The sequence below is a fragment of the Struthio camelus genome, chromosome 4 (assembly GCF_040807025.1).
Source record: "Struthio camelus isolate bStrCam1 chromosome 4, bStrCam1.hap1, whole genome shotgun sequence".
Classification (NCBI taxonomy): domain Eukaryota; kingdom Metazoa; phylum Chordata; class Aves; order Struthioniformes; family Struthionidae; genus Struthio; species Struthio camelus.
Window position 1 is genome coordinate 36726709 of NC_090945.1, and position 20916 is coordinate 36747624.

General features: G+C 35.4%; 1 protein-coding gene across 8 annotated transcripts in view; it reads right to left on the reverse strand.

The window, feature by feature from the left end:
* Positions 1 to 20916, reverse strand: part of LRBA (LPS responsive beige-like anchor protein) — a 407526-nt gene that overhangs the window by 81521 nt on the left and 305089 nt on the right. For all 8 annotated transcript variants that reach the window (XM_068942256.1, XM_068942262.1, XM_068942261.1 and 5 more), the window contains one exon: positions 14096 to 14248. In XM_068942256.1, coding sequence (XP_068798357.1) covers positions 14096 to 14248 — 153 coding nt within the window. The remainder of the gene's footprint in view (positions 1 to 14095; positions 14249 to 20916) is intronic.

A 20916-nucleotide genomic window follows, 5' to 3' on the forward strand; every position in this document is an offset into this window, starting at 1 on the left:
CATCACATGAGGGTCATGTAAAGGTAAACTTATTTATGTTTGTGGATGATTCAGATACTATAGCAGTGAGTATTAAAGATCAGGTAGAATTCTGTTTTCAGCATAGGGATCATACAGCATGCAATAAAGAGGGTTTGAGGCTATATACGTAACAGAAAGAAGAAATAAATACTAAATAACTTCTCAAATGAGCCCTGTTCATCTTATACACTAAATATGGCCAGTAGAAAAACAACAGTGTATAATCATCTAGTTAGAGGCTGTGTGATAAGGCATAAGCTAAAGGGAAATGAATAACATGGTACAAGAATAGTTTTGATTTTGTTTTTTCCAAGTACTCTTAAATCCATAGACTTAAATCCATAAATTCCATAAGGAGAAATAGAAAGGACCGCTTTAGTCATAAGACTTAGTGTATGAACACGTCTCTATGCCATCAGCAATTAATTTCTAAGCTCCTTAAAAAACACGAAGCAGAAGGTGGTCTAGAACCATAGTTTTGAAAAAATTCCCAACCCACACACATTTTCTTAAAATGTTTTCCTATTGCAGGCTTTGTGCAATGGCCCTTCAAGCTACCAAGCAAACAACTGAATGATGTGAACTCAGACATGTAATGACTGTAAGGTCAGCACATGGCTGTTGAGCATTCATGACCCCAAATTAAGAGGTATTACCCTCTATTTACTAATCCTTGGGTCACAAATGTACCGCCTACCCCTAGAACATTAAAAATTCCTGAAAGTTGCTTACACCCCAGTGCTTGAAAGATAGAAGGCTAACATGCATGAAATGATCAGATAAGTGAAAAGGGCAGTTCTGTTCTCAAACAGCTTATTAAAAACGCCGTGTCTTTCAGTTACCTTTTCAGTTAACATAGCCTACTAGGATTTTATATTAAAATACCAGAGAAGTATAACCATTGTCTAAAAATAAGCATTTTCATTTCACGATTCCTAATATTTCAAATCTGAACTAGAATTCAAAAGGACAACAAAAAAAGACATTCCCCATACTCATTTGTTACAAAAATTGTGCATTTTTACTAGGAAGACCCTTCAGAAATGAGTCCTTTGTGGGAGACCCCTGGAGTTATGTTATCTTCTAGTTGAGATCAGTTCTCGCTGTAAACTTCATGCCAAATATCTGAACCAAAGGTTTCAGGAAGCTATCAACTAGATTTCTTTTTAGGTTCCTGAACTAGAATCTCCATGAAATCAATGGAGACTTCAAATCTACCTTCATTTGTCACTCCGTCCCGCATCCCTATTATTTTTATAGTAACACAAAAATCTCCAAAAGAACTGAACAAATCTGGCAGCTCTACTTCTTCCTCAGCGTAGTTTCTCATGAGTTTCTTGTGAAATCCTCTATTTCTATCACAGCTTTTTGTGGCTAAGCTTCTCTGTCACTACCTGTGTGCCACCTTCTCTAGGTTCTTTGCAGACAATGATGTTAGCACCAGAAACTCCAGATCTGCAGGACTCCACTGCAGCATGTAACTGGCCCTTGGCAAATAGGTATGTTGGAGACTACTTTGGTTGTATTTCTTCCTCACCTTCTCTCTCATGTCTCATAAACCTCATGCTATGAGGTGCAAGAAAAAGGGGAATATTTCAGGCAAAGAAAGGCAAAGGAAGCTTTCATCTCTGGGAAACCCTGCGGCTCACTTCAGGGAATACCAGTGGAATAAAAGTTCACTAACTCCTGCTTAAAATTGGATTTACTCTTGTTAGGGAAGTGAGAAAACTCACATATAATAGAGATGGCCATCTGGCAACACCCAGATTACCAGGAAGTTTTATCTGATCCTCTGGCATGCTTTGCTAGTCACCAGATCAACAGAACTGGGCGTGAAGTACATACGCTGCAGTAGAAAGGTGTATAAATCAAATCAAAGTTGGCAGAATTTATAGTATCAGATGCAGAACTAAGCACACAGGACTATGTTGACCTAGCTGGAAATAAAATTGACCCCTGCATCCATGGATTTTACACACTCCTAGTGCACAGCATAGATAACCACGGTAACAAAGCAGTAGCTAAACCAACACAAGTCAGGTTACTACTTACACCTTGGGTACAAGGGCCTGTAAATGGTGGCTAATCACATTAGATGACATGTCCCATAGGAGAAATCTCAATTCAAAGCAAAACTTTCCATAAGCAGTCACTTGCAGTTATGGCCATAAAATCTGAACCTCTTTCTATATCAGGAAGAGAAACATCCAAACCCAAAAGAATTAATCTGAAAACTGCTCTCTTCTAAACTTATTCTAAACTGTTAATGCACGCAGGGCAAACTGTAACTGGGACAGAGCTCAATGAACATGTGCAAAGCCAGAGAGGAACACAGTCTGCTAAAAATCTGAGAACGGCTGGGATCTGTCCACACTAGCAGGAAAACTAGGCTTAAAAAGCTCTTGGTGTGAGCTATGTTTGCATACAGTTTTGGAAAGGATTTTAAGCATAGCTCAATTCCAGTGCAGATACAGCTGGAGGGTGTTCCTGCATGATGTGCTTGGCATCAGTCTGAAGAGAGGATATTGACAGTGCAGACATCTAAGTCCACTGAAGTATGGATAGTTCATGTGGTATTAGTATCTTAAAATATGGTTTAATAAGTTAGCTGATTATAAATAAAATAGCCCTATCAGAATAGACAGCAAAACCTAACTCTTAGTTTATTTGCATTAGTTTAGGCACAATATATTTAAAAATCTATCATTCAAAATAGTTATTCTGTAAATTACTATGAAAGTAGAGAACTCTCCAGCAACCCTTGGAGCGTGCTCTCACCATCTTCCATTCCTAATCCTCATTACAAAGTTCTTATTCTGCCTCAGAAAGCAGATGGCAAGAGATAATGTCAGTAGCAATTATGAGGCTTCACTGCCCTTAAGGATTCTTCTGATTTACACTTGTAATATTTTTTCAGAGATGTCAGAAACAGAATACTTTGCACCGCATTATTCTAGGTAGACTGTTTTGAATATCATCAACACAATTATACAAGTTTTGCTTTGTTTTTGTTTCCTTGTTTACTTTACTGTGCAGAATGTTGCATTTCTAAATTCATTATAAAATAAACTATACATGCAATGTGCAACATTACTTTTCATGGAAAAGTACCCATTGGAAAGCTCAAAACATTTGAGTTTCCTAATATTTTTAATCAACTTATTTCCTCTAAACTACTCATATGCTACATGAACCTTTCATGCTTCTATGAGCCCAGTTCAACCTTCACTGAAAACAACTTACTTGGATCAGGCCCAAAATTTCTTTTTAAGCAGTGGCTTAGAGAAACAGAATAAACCCTGCCCATTTGGACAAAGACAAACACAAAGACCCTCAGAAGACTATAAATTATGTCATTTTGTGCAGAATATGTGTTCCGTAAACTTTTTTCTACTTAAGATCTATTTGAATGTTGATTATATTGTTGCCATTATTAATATCTTTAATCTTGCTTTACAACTTTTCATTAGCGATATTATTCTAGCCAAATAAGGAGAAAAGTGCAAAGGGCTACAGAGATCTCACATAATTAGTATTTTATAGATTCTTTTTCAAGCCTTAGTATTTTGGGGGTAGACCATTACAACTGAATCTAATTTCTAATTTAAGGTGGAGAAAAGAAAATTACTTCCAGAAAAAAAATGAACCAGGGTAGTGCAGCTCTGGATCCTTCTCTGAGTTACCTAAAACTGATCTTCCTACAAGGATAACGTCCAGGATCCTCTTACCAACCAGCTACACTAGTTGAAGATATTCTTGTCCGCTGTTGCTCATTAATGTTCCTCTGTCAAAGCTACTGTTCCTCAAGTCTGCCACAGATATTAGTAAATGAGGACTCTTAATTTATTTCAGTCAAAGTGAACCAAACTAAACAGCTAAACATATTTCAACTGCTTAAACCAACCTGGGAAAGGTCAGGTAAGCATAAGCATAAGAAATTTCAATGGGTAACTCTAAATTGTGTTTTAACTAACAGCTTTCTCTAATTCAGAGAGAACTTTGATGCTTTAAAAGCAGAAAAATTATATGGGTTTGAAATGGTGATATATTGTTTGTGGCTATTACAGAATGAAATAAGGAAAACAAACTGGTCTTACTTGGTTTGGTTATGTAGTTGACTCTGTACCTAGCAAATTTAACTAATACAGCGAGATAAATCAGCAAATAAATAGTTAATGGGGTACCTAACAGCTAGCATATGCACCCTATTAACTCATAAGGATTGGAAATTAAAATTATAACCGAAGAGATTTGGTTTTGCTTGAACTGCTTCAAGAAAGGAAATGAAAGAACTCCCAGTCCTTGATTATTTAAGGGTGGACCAACAACCTGACTGGGGGAGCTGACTGCCCAATACAGTTACTATTCAGGTGTGCATGACCTCAGTTGTTGAAAGCCTCCATTTGTTTTGCTAAATACATTCTCTTCCTTGACTGATGGGCTACAGCCTGGCCTCTCCTCGAACCAAAAGGGCTATACCTGAACTCCCAGTTAAAGGGTAACAACTGGCAGATGTGAGGGAACCTCTAGCAGGAGGTTGGTGTTGAGCAGATGGGCTAGGGTGCAGCAACCTTTTCCCCTCAGTTTCCACCCACTGCTTTTTCAAAAGCACATAACCATCATGAGCCTGAGACTACACCTCCTCAAGAAGCAGTATGTTACCCCCTGCAGAGCTCTGTGTGGCTATGGTTAAACTAATGCCAGAATCACAGCTAACTAGAGCTTGTCTAGCTCTACAAGTCTTCACTGCTGACTACAGTTTCACAAGATACTGACTTTAACAGTGAAAACAGTTCCAAGAAGCTTCCACGTTTAACTGTTGGTATTTGTCCTGCATTGCAGCTAACCATGCCATTATTTGTTCTAATGCAACCATCAGTAGGGCAATATCGTGAATCTGACCACTAAAATAATAATCCAGGTTAGAAACAATGCTTTTCACATCATTCGTGCTGGAGCAAACACAGAGATGGGGAAATGGGCTGAAGGGTAGGAAGGAGAGACACAGGACTTCTTAAAGCTGGCTTCTGCCCCTGCAAAGCCTACATACATTGTGGAACTATGAACTCGGATATTTCGCTTCTATAAAGGCAGAACATCTGTTGCACAACACTTAAGAATTATTAATTTGACATGGTCAAGAAAAAGATATTTCTACTTACTGGAGCAGGAAGAGGTAGGGCACTGTTTTCCTCATGAAATTCTCATAATATTTCTGTAGAGGTTTTCCTCAAACTTTGAACATGAATTTTTACATCCTATCTTATATGTTTTGCACTGCCTAACAATGTAAGTGATCTTTTTGTTTATATAGATGTCCAAGGTCCCTTTCTGGTCTCTGCTATTACTCTTAATGCCATCCACATGGCTACATGTTTCCGAGTATAATTACAAACAATTTGAAAAACACTATGTTTTAGCAAATTTTAATTTGCCAATTTTTAAAATCACGAACAACCTTTATATCCTTATGAAACAGAGAATATCATTTCCTTACGTATCTTTTCTGTGCTATTCATTATTTTGTATGCATTTATTATGTTCTTTACCTCTCTTACACAGAGAAGAAACTCTTCCTTCCTATGAGAGTTTTTCCTACCTCCATATCACTGTTATAATCTTTCTCTGTACCCCAGATGGTTTTAGCAGCATTACTGTTCCTCATCCTGGGCTTTCAAAAAGTGGAGACTTGCCAGGGAAAAGCACTGAAAGAAAAGCCTCAGCTGACTTTTTTTTGTATCCTTCCATGTTGGGCACAGATGGCCATGTTTTCTCACCCCCTCCCCTACTTCAGTTGAAGGCCACAAATTTTCCGTTTATTTCTCCTTAGCTCCACGTACGTAAAAGTTATTAAACTCTCATCATCTTTTCCAACCCTTAGGATGGAAATTTCTATATGCTATGACTAGATTACAAATGCTTTACAGCAAATGACCTGTCAAATTCAAATATGAAAGCATGTTTTCACATATGATCTATAAATACGCTGAAAGAAATGCAACAACAACATAACCTACCAGATCTCTCTGCAGTATATTCTTTTATGTGGAAGTCCTGCCCATCAGGACCTCATCTTATAGAAGGAACAACTTTCAATATTTTTATGCAAAGCAACTTCTAATCACAGACTGTAACTCTTAATAAATCAAGCAAGAAACCGCCATCACTTTCAAACTTTTTTCCTCCATTACCTATACTGAGTTTGTAATGCAATTTTTCTGTGTTGATCAAAATTCCTAATATGTTTTCGACAGGATCATTCACAGCACCATTTAACAGGAAACGCCCAGTCACAGCATTAAGAGAACAGACAAATAGAAGACAGACAGATTTAGTGAACACCTGTTAAATGGGGCAACGGCTCCAACACAATTGTTTCCCACTTCATTTCACACAGTAATAACTTTAATGTCCTCCACGCACCCGCTTTCAAACACCAGTTCTACAACATCAAATAACAAAAGAGCTGAAAGCAAATTTAATTGTCTAGACTGCTTCCAAACAATTTTTTTGGATAAAAGTAAATTTACCTACCTTAGTTTTCCTTTAAATGTTTTTAAAGCTGTATATGCTCAAACTGTGGTATCATTCAGCTTTTTATAATCTTTCTCAACTGCATATCATCTTCCTCTATGTTTTAATATTTATCTTGGTTATAGCAAATTCTCATACCTGTTATCTATTAAAAAATCGGAGTCTCTCATCACTTTCTTGAATGTTCAGATTTTTAGTTTAGGTTTTGTCTTCGACTCCTCTGGTTCTTTTCACTATTCAACCCCTTCTTGTGTCATTTTGCTCTCATTTAAAACTTCTGTATTGATGTTCTCATTTTTAGTTTTTCTCCTACTCACTTTGTTTCGTTTCTTACTTCACTAAGATAGATGCAGTAGAGATCACTCTGTAGTATTATAAAGATTTACAAGTAAGATAAATTAAAATATTTTAAAGCGCAATTTTATTTTTTCTTATGAGAGAATTGTGCTAGAGCTTATATTTAATATCTTGAATTTTCTGAATAATGCAAATTGGCAAATTTTGAAATTAGCTTCTTTGAATTTTTTTTTCCATAATAGCAAATCACGTTCCCAGGAAATCACATTCCACAATTCCGTTAAGCTTCCTTTACTCAGGAAAACTGGGATCTATCACACTTTCAGAAGTGATTTAAGTGTAGGCATTTTTTTAATCTGCTTACAACTTGAAGTCCAGAGTTTAGTTGTAATTTCAATAAGGTAACTTGTGTGTAGTTTCAAGAGAAAGTAAGTCTCAGAAACAAGGTGTAATGAAGGGATATTTTTGAAAAGAATAGATTTTGCAAACTGTGTTTTCCCTTCCTATTTACATATGTGGATTCTCTGTAAATGAACTGAGATTAATGCTTTTTGCTAACAAATGATGATATCCTAGCTCACTTTTTTCTTTACAAAGGTAAAAAAAGTTTCTTTATCTCATTACATTTTTGCTTTTTGCCAATTTCTAATTTCTTTCCCTTTCTACGATGATAAACAGATCTGTACATGATATAAAATCAATCAAAAGAATGCCTATAAGTATCTAGCGATTCTAGCCTGCATGCAAGTATTTCTGTGTGCAGGATAACAGAGGAACTTTTAGGAAGCAAATCTAACAGTGCAAGAAATCCTGCAGTCACAAACATAAATGATATTGTTACACTCATTTCTTACCAGCTCAGCTACATGTGTAAGTGGTGTAGTATCACAATTACACCAATCTGCTCCTTCATTCAGGTGCAGAACGAACAGGTTTAACCCAATTTTGGTATTCTATATGGACAAATTGAAAGGTAAAACTAGACTGTGACTAGAACCCCATGCTGCTTTCGTGGAAACACTGTCTGAGGAAAGAAGGAATCCTGCTGTTTAACTTTACACTCTCTGCACTTCTTCAACTGTTTTAAGGACTTACTGCCTTCCTTTGCCTGTTTAGTACCTATATGGTTTAGCCCAGTGCTTCCCAGGCCTTATTTTTATAGATGAGGAAAAAATAACGTGTAGAACAGCATCAAATGTAAGTGCAAGAATTCATGGGAAAGTTGAGCCTAGTATGCTAGCAGGCTAGACATTTCACACCCCTGACTTCACTGAAGAATAACATTCTTGACAACTTTCTGTATTAGGCTACTAAGTTTCTGAGACTTCTACAAACGTAATTCTTTATTTTCCCTCATATAAGGAACCTTATCTCCTGTACAAACTTTTTGCATAGTCACAGCTTGCCCCCTCACTCTCTCTCTCGCTCTGATAGGAGATAAAATATATGTAGCATAGTGTTTTAAGATTCATTATCAATAGTTGTGTTTAAACATGTATCTACTATCTTAAATGCATAACACATACAAATAAAATATCTCTATGTAGCATAGAAATATATATATTTGCCAGGAAGAGTATAGTTACAGGTTCCTTTCCAGCCTACTTTTTCTATAAATCTATGAAATTAATTTTTGATAAAAATTAAAATGCTTGTAAACAGATATCCTCCTTTCAGAGGACACTGTATCCCATAAATTTTATGTTGTATATAGACGATAACTTCCAAAGAAAAGCCACAGAAATCACCAAGCATCAGAAATACAAACGGAAGTAACACTTCAATTGCACAAACATTTGATGAAGTGAAATGTTTGAAAGAACTGGTAGTGAAACTCTTTTGCTTTTTCACCATGACCCATCACCTTTCCTCCAGATGAACAGATGTCTCAAATGCCAGCAGAACTGGTTGGAAGAGCCAGAGTTGAGTGAAGAGTTCGCAGAGCTGTTACTTTCGTCCTCTTTTATTCTACACTCTATTTTTGTAAAAATTTCAGATCAGCTCTGATTGTCACGAGCACCCTTATTACTCAGTGTAAACAGAGCAATCTGTATTCTAGCTTAATGAGATTTCATCCATTATTGCTGAAACTGTAATTTCAAAGTATACACTGCACAGACAATAACTCTGATGCTGTTAGTTAACCCAGTTCTCCTTTTAGCCTTATCCTGCTCTCTGTAACATGTTTCACATATCTGCCCCTATTACTAGTAATCTGCATTGATGTGCCTATCCACATGATTTGCTATAGCGCTTGCTGTAATACCTTTGTAAAAACACTGCTGTGGAATTAAGGGAAAAATACCCCTCAGTAACACAAAAATTCCTAGACTTCCCAAGTTGCAGCCAGTGTCTTAACTGCTACTTCAGTATCTTCAGCTGACTAACAGCAATTGTTTTCACAGAATGCAAGTAGCATAATGTCTTTCAAACTGACTTTCATATTTTTTTCATCACTTCACTTTCTATGGATAGGAGAGAGAAGACTCACAAAACCTGCAGGTCTGAGTACCCCTGTATGGTGGCTGGCAGGGAATGCTGCTTTTTCAGTGTTTTCTGGAAAAAGGTAGAATAGCTTTTGCTAAGGAATAAATGTATCGTGTTGACTGATAATGATCCTCTAATTCTTGCTGTAGATCTTTCTTACCAACTGGTGGTTCATAACATTGATTTATCTTGCTCCATTAGGATTTGTATTTGGGTAAGTGGCTGGCCTATCCCTCCTCTCTGCTTTACTTATCATGCCAGGATAAATTTTGTTTATAGTACCTTTATGTATTTACGTATTTCATTTGTTTCAGAAAGTGTCCTAGCTTCCAATCACTACATTTTCAATTATCTGAAAATTGGATTTGAAAACTTTCAAACCAACATAGTAATCTCATCACTTCTCTAATTTGCCTTCCATTTTTCCCAGTATTGAATAAAAGGGATAAACCACTTATCATGAAAAGACTGGCCCTGCAATAAGGCACTAAAAATATTTAAATTGAGATGTATTGTGGAAAGCTGTTCTGACAGACCTCCACAACATTATTATCATTGAAGCAATCTAATTCTCAAAAAGCTGAGGCTCATGAAAGTTGTGAGAAATTTAGTTATTATCAGTTGATTAATAGCTCTAAATTATTCTTACCTATTCAGACTTCCAGCCTTCACTGACAGGATAAAATAGACTAGTTTTCTATTTAGAACAAATGTAACTGCCTTATTTGGATTTTTAGCTACTCCTGCCTATGACTGGGAAGTATTTGATTTTTCCAGGGGTTCTACCCGATCTTTGTGAATGTCTATTTTTTTATGCATAAGAAGGGCCTTTAAAATTTCTTTCTGCTTCAATGGGGTGATCACTAAGTCCAACAGGAGAAGAAATGTGAATTTAAATTTTTAAAACAGAAAAATATTCTAAAGAATGGAACCAACATAACTAAGACTCTGACCCAACAACAACAACAACAACGGGAAATCTAAGTTTAAAAGGATATGTCTATTTGACATCGGAAAATCTGAAAAACAACAGATCAACTACTGCTATAATTTTGCCACAGACTTCTATATCCAAACAGCACGTGAACATCTATCTCTTATCCCCATCCCTGCCCAGTTTACTTCACTTTTCACCTTCCTTCAGGTTCTCTCACAAGCATGGAAAAAAAATAGAATTGCTAAGGACTCAGGTCTGGGGCTAATAGCCAAAAATATTTTATTTTTTAAAATTGTATGGCTAAATAAGTTTGCATTCTCCCATTTGCTCACATAGTTACACCCCACAGCTACTGCTACTCACTTTGCAACAGTAAAGTAAGAATGTAATAGCAGATTTCATTTGGGATTTTTCTGTTTTTCTGTTTTGTATTTCTGGGGAGTACCATTTAATCCTATTTTAAAAGTTTTTTGTACTTTTATACAGCTAATAATTATGCAAATTATATGTTACATTAATTATCTTACACCGTTATTATTACAAATATGCTTATAACTATTATGCAATTATACAATAATCAATGTCAACTGCATCTCTGTAAACTGAAAAATATTTTCAGATATCTTAGCATTTATTCTATGGCAGTAAATATAATTTAGAGCTTTAGAGGTACGCAACAAGGTTTCAGAAAGGTAAAAAAATAAACATTTTTCTATGAAAATGTAGACCTTCTCAGAGAAAAAAATTCTTCATCTCCCTCACCACGCACGCTGATTTGCACTATTCTAAAATACTGTGCTATCATAAACTAATAAAGTCCCCAATATACGTAAAAGTAATGCATGTTTTTTACATTTCCTTGTACTGTTTAGAACGATATCCTAATACTATCATATAGCTGATCATGACATTCCATGAATCAAAAAACAGTTTTAATTACACACCACTCTCCTTTTTCTCTCCAAGTGAAAGCAGAAGACATGCAACAAACTCATCTCAGCTGAAATGCCTACTGTATAGATTTAAAAAATAGGTTGGGAATCAGTTTTAAATCAGCAATCAGCCTGTCAATTAATGTCCTGAACCCCTGCTACTGACCCGGTACTGTACAATCTGTTATCATGCGCTGTCCTACATATCATCTGTTCCCTATGCTGCTCTGTTCCAGGAAGACAGACAGCTGCAACAGTATATCCCTGTTCAACCTGAGGACCATCTGACTTTAATTGTAGCACACAGCTTGATGCGGGTCTAGTTATGAGAAGCCAAAGTATCACACTGTAATAATCTGGAAAAGCAGAAACCTGCCAACACAAGGCTGCAAACAGGGGCTTGGGCTGTCTGGCTGGCTGACGGGCTGCAGGAAATATGATTAATGAGCAAGGTATAATGATATCAGGAACCCGATTAGCACCGCAAAAAGGTCACAGATCAAAGTAGTATGCATTTCATGAGCTCCAATCATTGTATAAAATCTGTAGACTTAAAGAGGTAAACTGAAATGCGAAGGGGAGAAAATACCTGTGTGTGATAGCTTACAAAATGAGCACTTAAAATACTATAATCATCATTTTTTCTGAACCAGGAAGTCGTAGGGAAATATTAATTGACTGAATCAGTCCATGCCATGTTGTCACAAGCTCTTCTGATATTTCTAAGGCACTAAGCTTAAAGCGTTCTTACTAAACTCTCCTATCCCACTTAAAAAATAAAATTTGATACTGATGGTAACAAATCAACTACGTGTTAAAAAGAAAAAGCAATTTAATATTTGCATGTCATTTTCTCTGTTTTTTTCCATTGCAAAAATAGCAAATTACAGATGGCATCACCCATAACAACACTTACAGCACCAACACCATCAGAATAACGTTAAATTTGTCACATAAAACAGTTAAGATGACTCATTGTCACATAGGTTTAAATTTAATGCTATCAGACGGACCAAAACCTTGATATCTGAATTACAATAATAATGTCAGGGACCTACGGTGTCACCAAAGGAGATTAGAGTTGATACACTTCCATATACAGCCATTTGTTAAATTGTTTCGCACTTTCATAACTAACTTAAGCCACAAAAAATGTTCTACTCTGTGCAATTAAACAACATTTTAAAATTTACAAGCTCATGTAGAAGTTCTTTGTTTCTCAAAACTTTAATTTGTGGTAACTTTCGTATGTTCTTTCAATACATCATTGGTAATTGGCATTGCCAATTCTACTTTCACAGCAGAAGTTATGAAGCCAAGAAGATTACTAACAAAATCCTTTTGAGTAAAATATCTTTAAAGTCACATTCACCAATAAATACTTACTTGAAAAATAAACTAAATGAGAAGAAAATATTAAATATTTGTAGAGAACAAAAATGATCCTTCAATTTCATAAATATTGCTGAGTAAAATTAAGCAGATGATACAGTAAATTTAATCTTCATCATTCAAACATACAAAGGTTAACGTACTGCAGGTTTCAGATCCCCAAATTACTTTTTCTTTAAATGAAAGAGTGGGATAGGTAATAAGCACCTCCCTCATTCTAGAGTTTTCTAAGCTGCTTTTTTCAGTGATAAACAAAATAAAGGAACACTTACTGTAGATCCCGCATAAAAAGAAAACATTGTATTTGGAAAATGGAATAAGCTGATTACTCTGTAAGAGATGACTTTAAAGGGACGTTACGTTTTCTGTCCCTGAGCTTAACAGTAATCTTTGAAAAGCATCTGCTTCCTGCTGAAGAGGTACCGCCTCCTGAAAATACAGCACACCTGAGAGACATCAAGGAGAGCTGCAAGAAAGGCAGAACACTAGTTGCAAAGGCCTTGCAAAATGAAGGAAAGATAAGGAAAAGATAGGCCAGAAAGTAGAGAGAGGTGAGGGAGAGAAAAACCTGGTACTGAGCTAGGAATTAGGAAATCAGGAGCCAAATCTTAGAAAAGGAGGAGGCAGGAGTTGGCGAATAACTTGAATTCACCATGGGGAAAGCCAGATCTACAACTAATTGAATTAGAACTGTATTTTGTGCAAAAGCCAAAATACCACTGTTGTGAGAGATCAAGGCCAAAGGCTGCCTTTGACAAGTCTGCTTAAGAACACAGCTTTTCATTCCTCCAATTGTCCCGAATCACCAATGCACGCTGAACTCAAAAGGGTGTCAGGCTACCCCCCCTTCCCAGCATATCCACTAGCAGCACAACAGTAAGATCAAAAGTTGCATTTGAACATGGTTTGTCAAATGGCCCTGCTAAATGTGAGTGTATTTTAAACCTCATTTAAATAAAATTTGCATATACTTCCATGTGAAGTAAAGCATTATATTCACCTAACACAATTGGTAGTTATCACAGTATACTCTACAACTATTACAAATATTGAGATTATCTAGCTCAATAGCCTGCAGAAATATAGGCCACAAAATGTTTCCAAATAGCATGGCATCCTGTCACCAGTAAATGCACAGCATAAAGGATTCTGATAACTATAGACGATAGTTTTGTTTTGATACCACTGTTTCACAGTTTTTACGAAGAGTAGATTTGATGTTCTGCCAGCAATAGAACTTAACAGATGTTTTCCAGCCTAAGGATATGCATGTTTAAAACACACTCTAACTTTTCTGAGGAATTCTAAAGAAAAAAAAATACTATACGCCTTTTTCTTTCTTCAACTTGTACGTCTAGCATCCCTTCTGATTATTTCAGCCATAGTGCTATTAAACTATAAATATCTATATTTTACAATCAAAGAGCCAAGCTATTTCAGAGAAAGACTGCAAAACAAACATTGCTTGACAGATAATAGAAGATAACCATCTTACCAGTCTGTTTATGCGAACAAATTCTTCTGGAGTTTTGGCCCACGGTGGAAGTTCAACATCAGACACGACTGTTCCATCATCCATCACTCCTAGATTGTAATTGTTGCTGTTGACAAATATCTCTGGGAGGTAATAGAATTCAGGAATCAATTCCTGTACAGAAAAGAAAAACAATGCCATGTTATAAATTCTGTCATTGCAGACACTTTGTTATATTAAAATATAATTACTGAAGTGCCATTAGGCAATGAGAGAATATACAAAATTCTCTTTTCATATTCTCCCCCACACAAGGCGGAAATCTCCTCTTTCATACTTCCTACAATTTGCATCTTTAGAGCTGATAAATACTTATAATCCTTGTGACATGACAAAGGAAGTAAGATACAACAGGCTATAAAATACAAAGTCAAAGAATACTTTTGGTTGCATATCATGCACAGAGAAACTTATAAAACTAAATTAATGAACATCACATGATATAAATAATCTTTACTGAAAAGCAACGGACAATTAAAGATATTAAGATGCTGGGGAATAAACAGTTCTTTTATATTTTAACATGATCCACATTTCTAAGTGCAAATGCACCAATGGCAGTCTGGGTTAAAGTAGCACCATGCATATTAATTATAATGTTGCAAAACCCAGTTACAACCCTATTCTCTCTAGCATAAAAGAGTCTGCGACCCCACTTGTTTAGGCTATTATCTACATTTGGTCAATGCCCAGAAATAAATTTTCTGTTAAGTTACACTATGTGTTCAAAAAAAAAAAAAAAAACCATGCAAGTCAAATTGAGTCAATATCTTTCTTAATTAAAAGACTGTTAACTCAATTTTGTGTCCAATCTATAATTACAGGGAAGAATTATGTACGATTTCACCAAAAAACAATTAAAAAAAAAAGAATTTTACACGGTTGCAAGGTCCGTGTGTCCTGAGTTCCTTGTCAGTACCATCACTGCTTTAAACAGCTATGCTGTCTAGGCCTGTTTTGAGCAGGAATAGATGACAGTACTTAGCATATCTACGGTTGGCCTCCCATGGCACTTCTGCAGGCAGAGCTTGCTACACAGAAAAGTTTTAAGGAAAAAATGCAAGTATATATAGCAAATGAAGTGTTACTTCCAAGTCTTATGAGAAAACTTTAAGTAATACTAAGAGCTAAACAAAGAACTTTTAAAGCAGAAAATGGTACGTTCTAGTGCAGAATTGAACACAATGTGCCAGGAAGCAAAACTAAGGTCAAAACAATAATGGATTCTCTCCTGGATAAATGAGATGTTTTCCTGTTATTCAATGAGATAGGCAAACTTCACAAGTTGTTCATTCTGTAAAATACACACGAGGATATACATAAACATACCCAAGTTAATGTGAGTAGACCCTTCCTTACAGACTTTTATAAATTCAGTTCTGCAAAATCCTGGCATAACACTTAACAGGAAAAGCCTAATGTAACCAAAGTACTTCTGTCTTTAAGACATTTTAAAGGCTATTTTTGTGGAACTTGATGTTCAGACTGAAATACACCCAATAAAGCTGGCAATTTGATGGCTTTAGAAAAACTGAGCCACTAAATTAGAGAATTTACTTCCTTTGTATGGAAAGGATCAATACATGTAATTGCTTCAGGAAGTGTATTTCATAGCAAATGACTGGTGTAAAATTAGTCTTCCATATAGCAAGTGCAAACTGCATGCCACTTCAGAATTAAAAAAAATCCAACTGCCCAAAGCCAGTGGGCTTTGTCTATAGTAGGCGCAGTAAGTAGCGCCTCCGTAGATCAGCCTTGAAACTCAGTCTTGACATGGGTCAATGGATCAGCGGTCTCCCAGATTTCCCCTCAGGGCCAGCTATGGCATGAGCAGCTTTCCAAATGGCTGAGTGCAATAGGGAGGTCATCAGATTGCGGACAAGGTCAATCTGAAGTAGCCAGGGCAAAGACAGGAAAGATCAAGCAGGAATTAAGCTATTATCACCTCCACCCTTGTGTGAAACACTGCTCGGCTTTGAATTGTACATCTTTTTGTTTACAGTCACCTTAATTAACTAGGCAGGGTAGAAATGTGCTTTGGTACCAAACGCTTGACAAGTACTTGCTAAAAAGAGATTTGAAACTATTTAATTCCATAAGTGAAAGAACAAGATTGTAGCAAGGATAAATATTTATAAGAAAGTATTCAGGAGTTTTTATCACCACAGACAGAAACTAATAAAGAAAAATCAGAGACACTGCACTATTAATTCAATAGCAGCTCACACCACCAATATGAGACCATACCATGTTTCTGAGTACTTAAAATATAAGCTCATTACATATGTTACTGATGTTTTCATATATATATGTGTATATATGTATATGTACAGCTAGTCGTTTCTTTCAAGATGAGAACACGTTTGGCTTTCTAGAATGCACATTGTTCTCATTAGATTATGCAGAAACAATATGCTGACTAGTAACTTAAAAATCATCAGCAATTTCTGTTAGTTTCCCTATTAGAAACCTTTCATAAAATATTATTTCATTACTACAGAAACTTTCAGAAAGCTCTCCACTCTCATTATACTGACTTACTTTTACAAAAAGAGCTCCTCTACTATTTGATTCTGTTATCTTGACCATGTGCTAGCATTTACACCAGGAAAAGGGAGTACAAGCAGATACACTGCACCATTCTAACTGAGTAGTATTTAATACCAATTTTCAGTGCCTTTATATGGGTGAAAATGAGTACACAAGTTAAAGGCCAACAGTTTCCCCTAAAACCAATGAACAACACTAATTATAAAATATTTAACGGTTTTATGAAGTTTACAAATATTCTTCATATATTTGCTAATTGCAGTCCTTAAGAGTCCTTCTCAACTCTATTTGTGGGGTCTTCTCATTCATTTATTAAAAAAAAAACTTTCTAAATACAAGTAATACTGAAACTAACTTTTTCCTTAAAACAATCACATCACAAGCTTAGACAAAGGCAGTAGTTGCTTACTCAGGACACCTGAGAGTGTTAAAAAGATTAATTAATACACTTTTGATGGTTTTTAGGAGGGAAGAAGGGTTTGCTTATCGTTTCACAAGAATACTACAGGAAAATGCAAGACCAGCCATTAGGGGCCAGACTGAAGGATCATCCGGTATCTTGCCTAAAACAGTGACAAGCAGTGGAAGACTAATATAGCACAAATACAATCTGTGCATGGATGGATTCTATCAGCTTCTTGTAGTTAACTGATTTTGAATTAATTTAGCCTTCTGGTTTTTAAAATCATTCCGAACGGGTTGTTCCACAGTGTAATTTAATTTGTGTACAAAGGGTTTTTCCCTTTGGTTATTTTAAATCTGCTTCCTAATGGTTTCAGTGGATGATTCTAGTTCCCATACTGTGAAAAACAGTAAATAGTAAATCCTATTCACTCTTCTATATGTCCTTCAGGATATTATAGGCCTATATTATATTCTTTCTCACTTGTCTCTTTTGCAAGCTAACAAAAACCAATCAATTTAGATTCTTTCCCATCCGACTAACCATTTTGGTTGTCCTCATTGTTTTTATAATACTACTGTATCCCTTCTGAAGCTTTATGTATTCAGCACATGTATAGAAACTGTGGAATTGGCCCATATTTATTCTGTTTATAAGATTTCATGGAAAAATGAAAACATCTGTATGATTTGTTGAAGCTATTGCTTTAACATAATCATGTTGAAAATTAGTTTCAGAAATTTCTCTGTTGGAATTCACCACTTATCTGGGGTACAGCTAGACATCCTTATGATGAGCAATACTTCACTCCTCCTTGCCATGCTTTTGATTTCATTAGAAGTGTTGAAGGAGCTTATGGTGAATATCAATATGAATCTAATACACAGCATTTATACTTGTCATTTTTAAAATATAAAAGATAAAATTTACCATGCCAAGATTTTTTATTCAAATAGTTATGAAATTCTGCATATAATTAGAATATATATTTTTTGCAATGAAAGATATCCTCTACTACATGCAAACAATGATTCCTAAGGAAACTTCAGTAGAAAGATTTTTTTTTATGAACAAGTTAAATCAACAGAATGTCAGTTTAACACTGGTAATTTATTTTCATGTTTGCCACCAAGCATAAAAAAATATACACAAGAGAGTCTGTCTCTTAAATGTAATGAAATATTATTTTATTATTTTCTGATGGTTTGAGGATAATAGACATATATTTTGAAGTAGAGTTATATGATCTGCAAAGGTGTCTAGAATCAGTGAGACATATTCCCTAACTATATTAAAACATTTATAAGATACTAGATTTTCAAACTAAATTATTTGACGATCACATTAAGCAATATTAAGCCTATACATAACCTGTCAAACAGAACAGTAAAAACGTATGGTAGAAGTCTAGGTCTTTATTCATACTGCTGCACTTCATTTCCTCTGTTACAGGACTTAAATGCCATTCACAAAATATATACTAATACATTAAACTAGTTCAAACTTCATTTTTTCACTCCAATTCAATGTAATCACTTTCCTGATTGCAGGGAAGTACAATTTCTAAGTACCCATAAGTTTCCTTCCATCTGCTCCGTGTGTGTTATTTCTCCAACAGTGCCCTCAAGACATTGCCTGAAATTCTCCCTGCTTATAAAAAGTACTTCAGTAGTTTTCCATTCAAATTCTAAATTGAATTAACAAAGAAATTAAATTGTCACTATCTGATTCTGATAAATTTCTCACTAAGATTGCTAGATATTTTTTCTCCTAGCTTAAGAAAAAATGTAAAATCTTCAATAATTTACAGTTAAGCATAGAAAATTATACAAACCCAGATGTGTAATTATTAGGTTAAATTTATTACAATCACAATTAGTAGTTGATTCACTACTGATCAATAAGTAGATTTTAGTAAATCAATAATTATTGTATAAAAAATGCATCGTTAAAATCCTTTAAAACCTGTTAGTCAATACATGGATTATACTTACATGAAAGTATTTGACTTCTTACAGAGGCTACACAGAAAAATTTGCAATGGTATTTGTTTATTGTACTTCAGTTATACACTATGCAATAAGTAGTTCAGCTTAATTTGACAGCGAAAGAGGAAAAATACGTTTTATATATTACTGCATTCCTTTCCTCAAAAATATTAAAATAAATTGACTGATGTTGATTTTTGCATAGTATTCTTCTAGATTAAATGAGTCAGGTTACTTCAGCAGTAAGTAGTCTAGGAAACTTCCTCTCAAAGGGAAGTAAAACAAAAGGGAAGTTTACAAAAACATTTTTAGAGGTTAATATCAGCAAAGTAGAGGAAAGGTGGTCTAAAACCAATAAAAAGACAACTATAGCAAATAGCAAAACTAGCATAAAAGGTGAAATAGGAAAAAACTTTTTAGTAGTAGAAGTGGGATTGATATCACATTCATGAGTAGAACTGGCTAACACCCGGCAAATAAAACCTAAAATGTTGACTTTAACTCCTAAATCTATACCTTCCTAAATAATTCAGGTAACGTTTACTTTCCCTAATTAGGAAGATATATAGAATATGAGTTAAAATTATTTTCAAATCAGCAAGTGGTTATGAGAATTTTTGTTAATGTAGCATCAGAGTGAAACCAGCTTCACACAGGGAATTAGGCAACTTTGTCAATGAACCTTCCTCTTCGGTTAGGCTGAGTAATTGTCTCATGGTCTTTTCCTTAGATTCTATGACTGTCGTTCTGCTTTCCATTTGGCTGGCCGAGATGGCCAGTAAGTAGAATCGTAAATAATCTTAGATGTTCCTAACCTATTTATTTCTTACCCTATCAAAAAGCTAAAAACCTTAAAAATAAAGCTAAAGAAATAGCCACACCAAGATAATTCCTAATGAGAATCAATCCAATAGAGAATGCAAGAAGAGTTGAAATTAACTTGCACCAGAAATAAACAAAAAACTGAAAGAAAAAAAAAAGGACTCTACTGAGTCATAGAAAGGGCTAAATGAGACCTTCAGAGGTCATCTTGTCCAGCCTTCTGTCCTGAAACAACTATAATTAATTATTCTTGAAAGATGTTTCTCCACCTCGTTCTTTTAAAAGCTTCAATGATAGGGACTTTACAACTTCATAGTGTTCAACTGTCCTTACCTTCAGAAAGATCTTCCTAATATCTTGTTCATGTTTGCTGCAATTTGAGCCCACTTCTTGTCCTATTCAGACTGAATACAAGGAGCAGTTGCCTCTTTTTATGCGTACCAATGTGCCAAGGCAGCTTCTACCTTGGGGGATACTGGGCTCCATCCACCCTAGCACTGTCTGACTCTTATTCCTCTCCTGCACTATGCATGGACATCACACATGCCAGCACCAAGCGTGGCACCATGACACACTGCAACAAGAAGCATATACCAGAAATGAAGGGCACTGCGCCTACCAGCTGAAATTCCCAACAGCTAAAAAGCATTAAAATTGTCAGTGTCAAAGTGCTTTTCATTTCTCCCCTCGTTCTACTTTTCACTGAATTAAATAACCTAAAACTTTCAACTTATTATCACTCATCTCATTTTATAGATTTCTGGTCATTCTCCTCTGGACTTTAGTAAATTTGTCCATATCTTACCTGAAGTTCATTATTTCAACAGCTTCAGGAAAAGCTTGGAGCAGATATTCAAAGGTTTCTTTTTTTTTGTTTTCAGTATGAATATGGGTAGGCATTAAACAAGTAGACCACATACATTAGATGGAACTTTCTGACCCATAAGCTCAGATGTCTATATTTTTAACCACTGCCATTTCCACAGATTACCACACATGGCTCTGACTGAATGTGGATT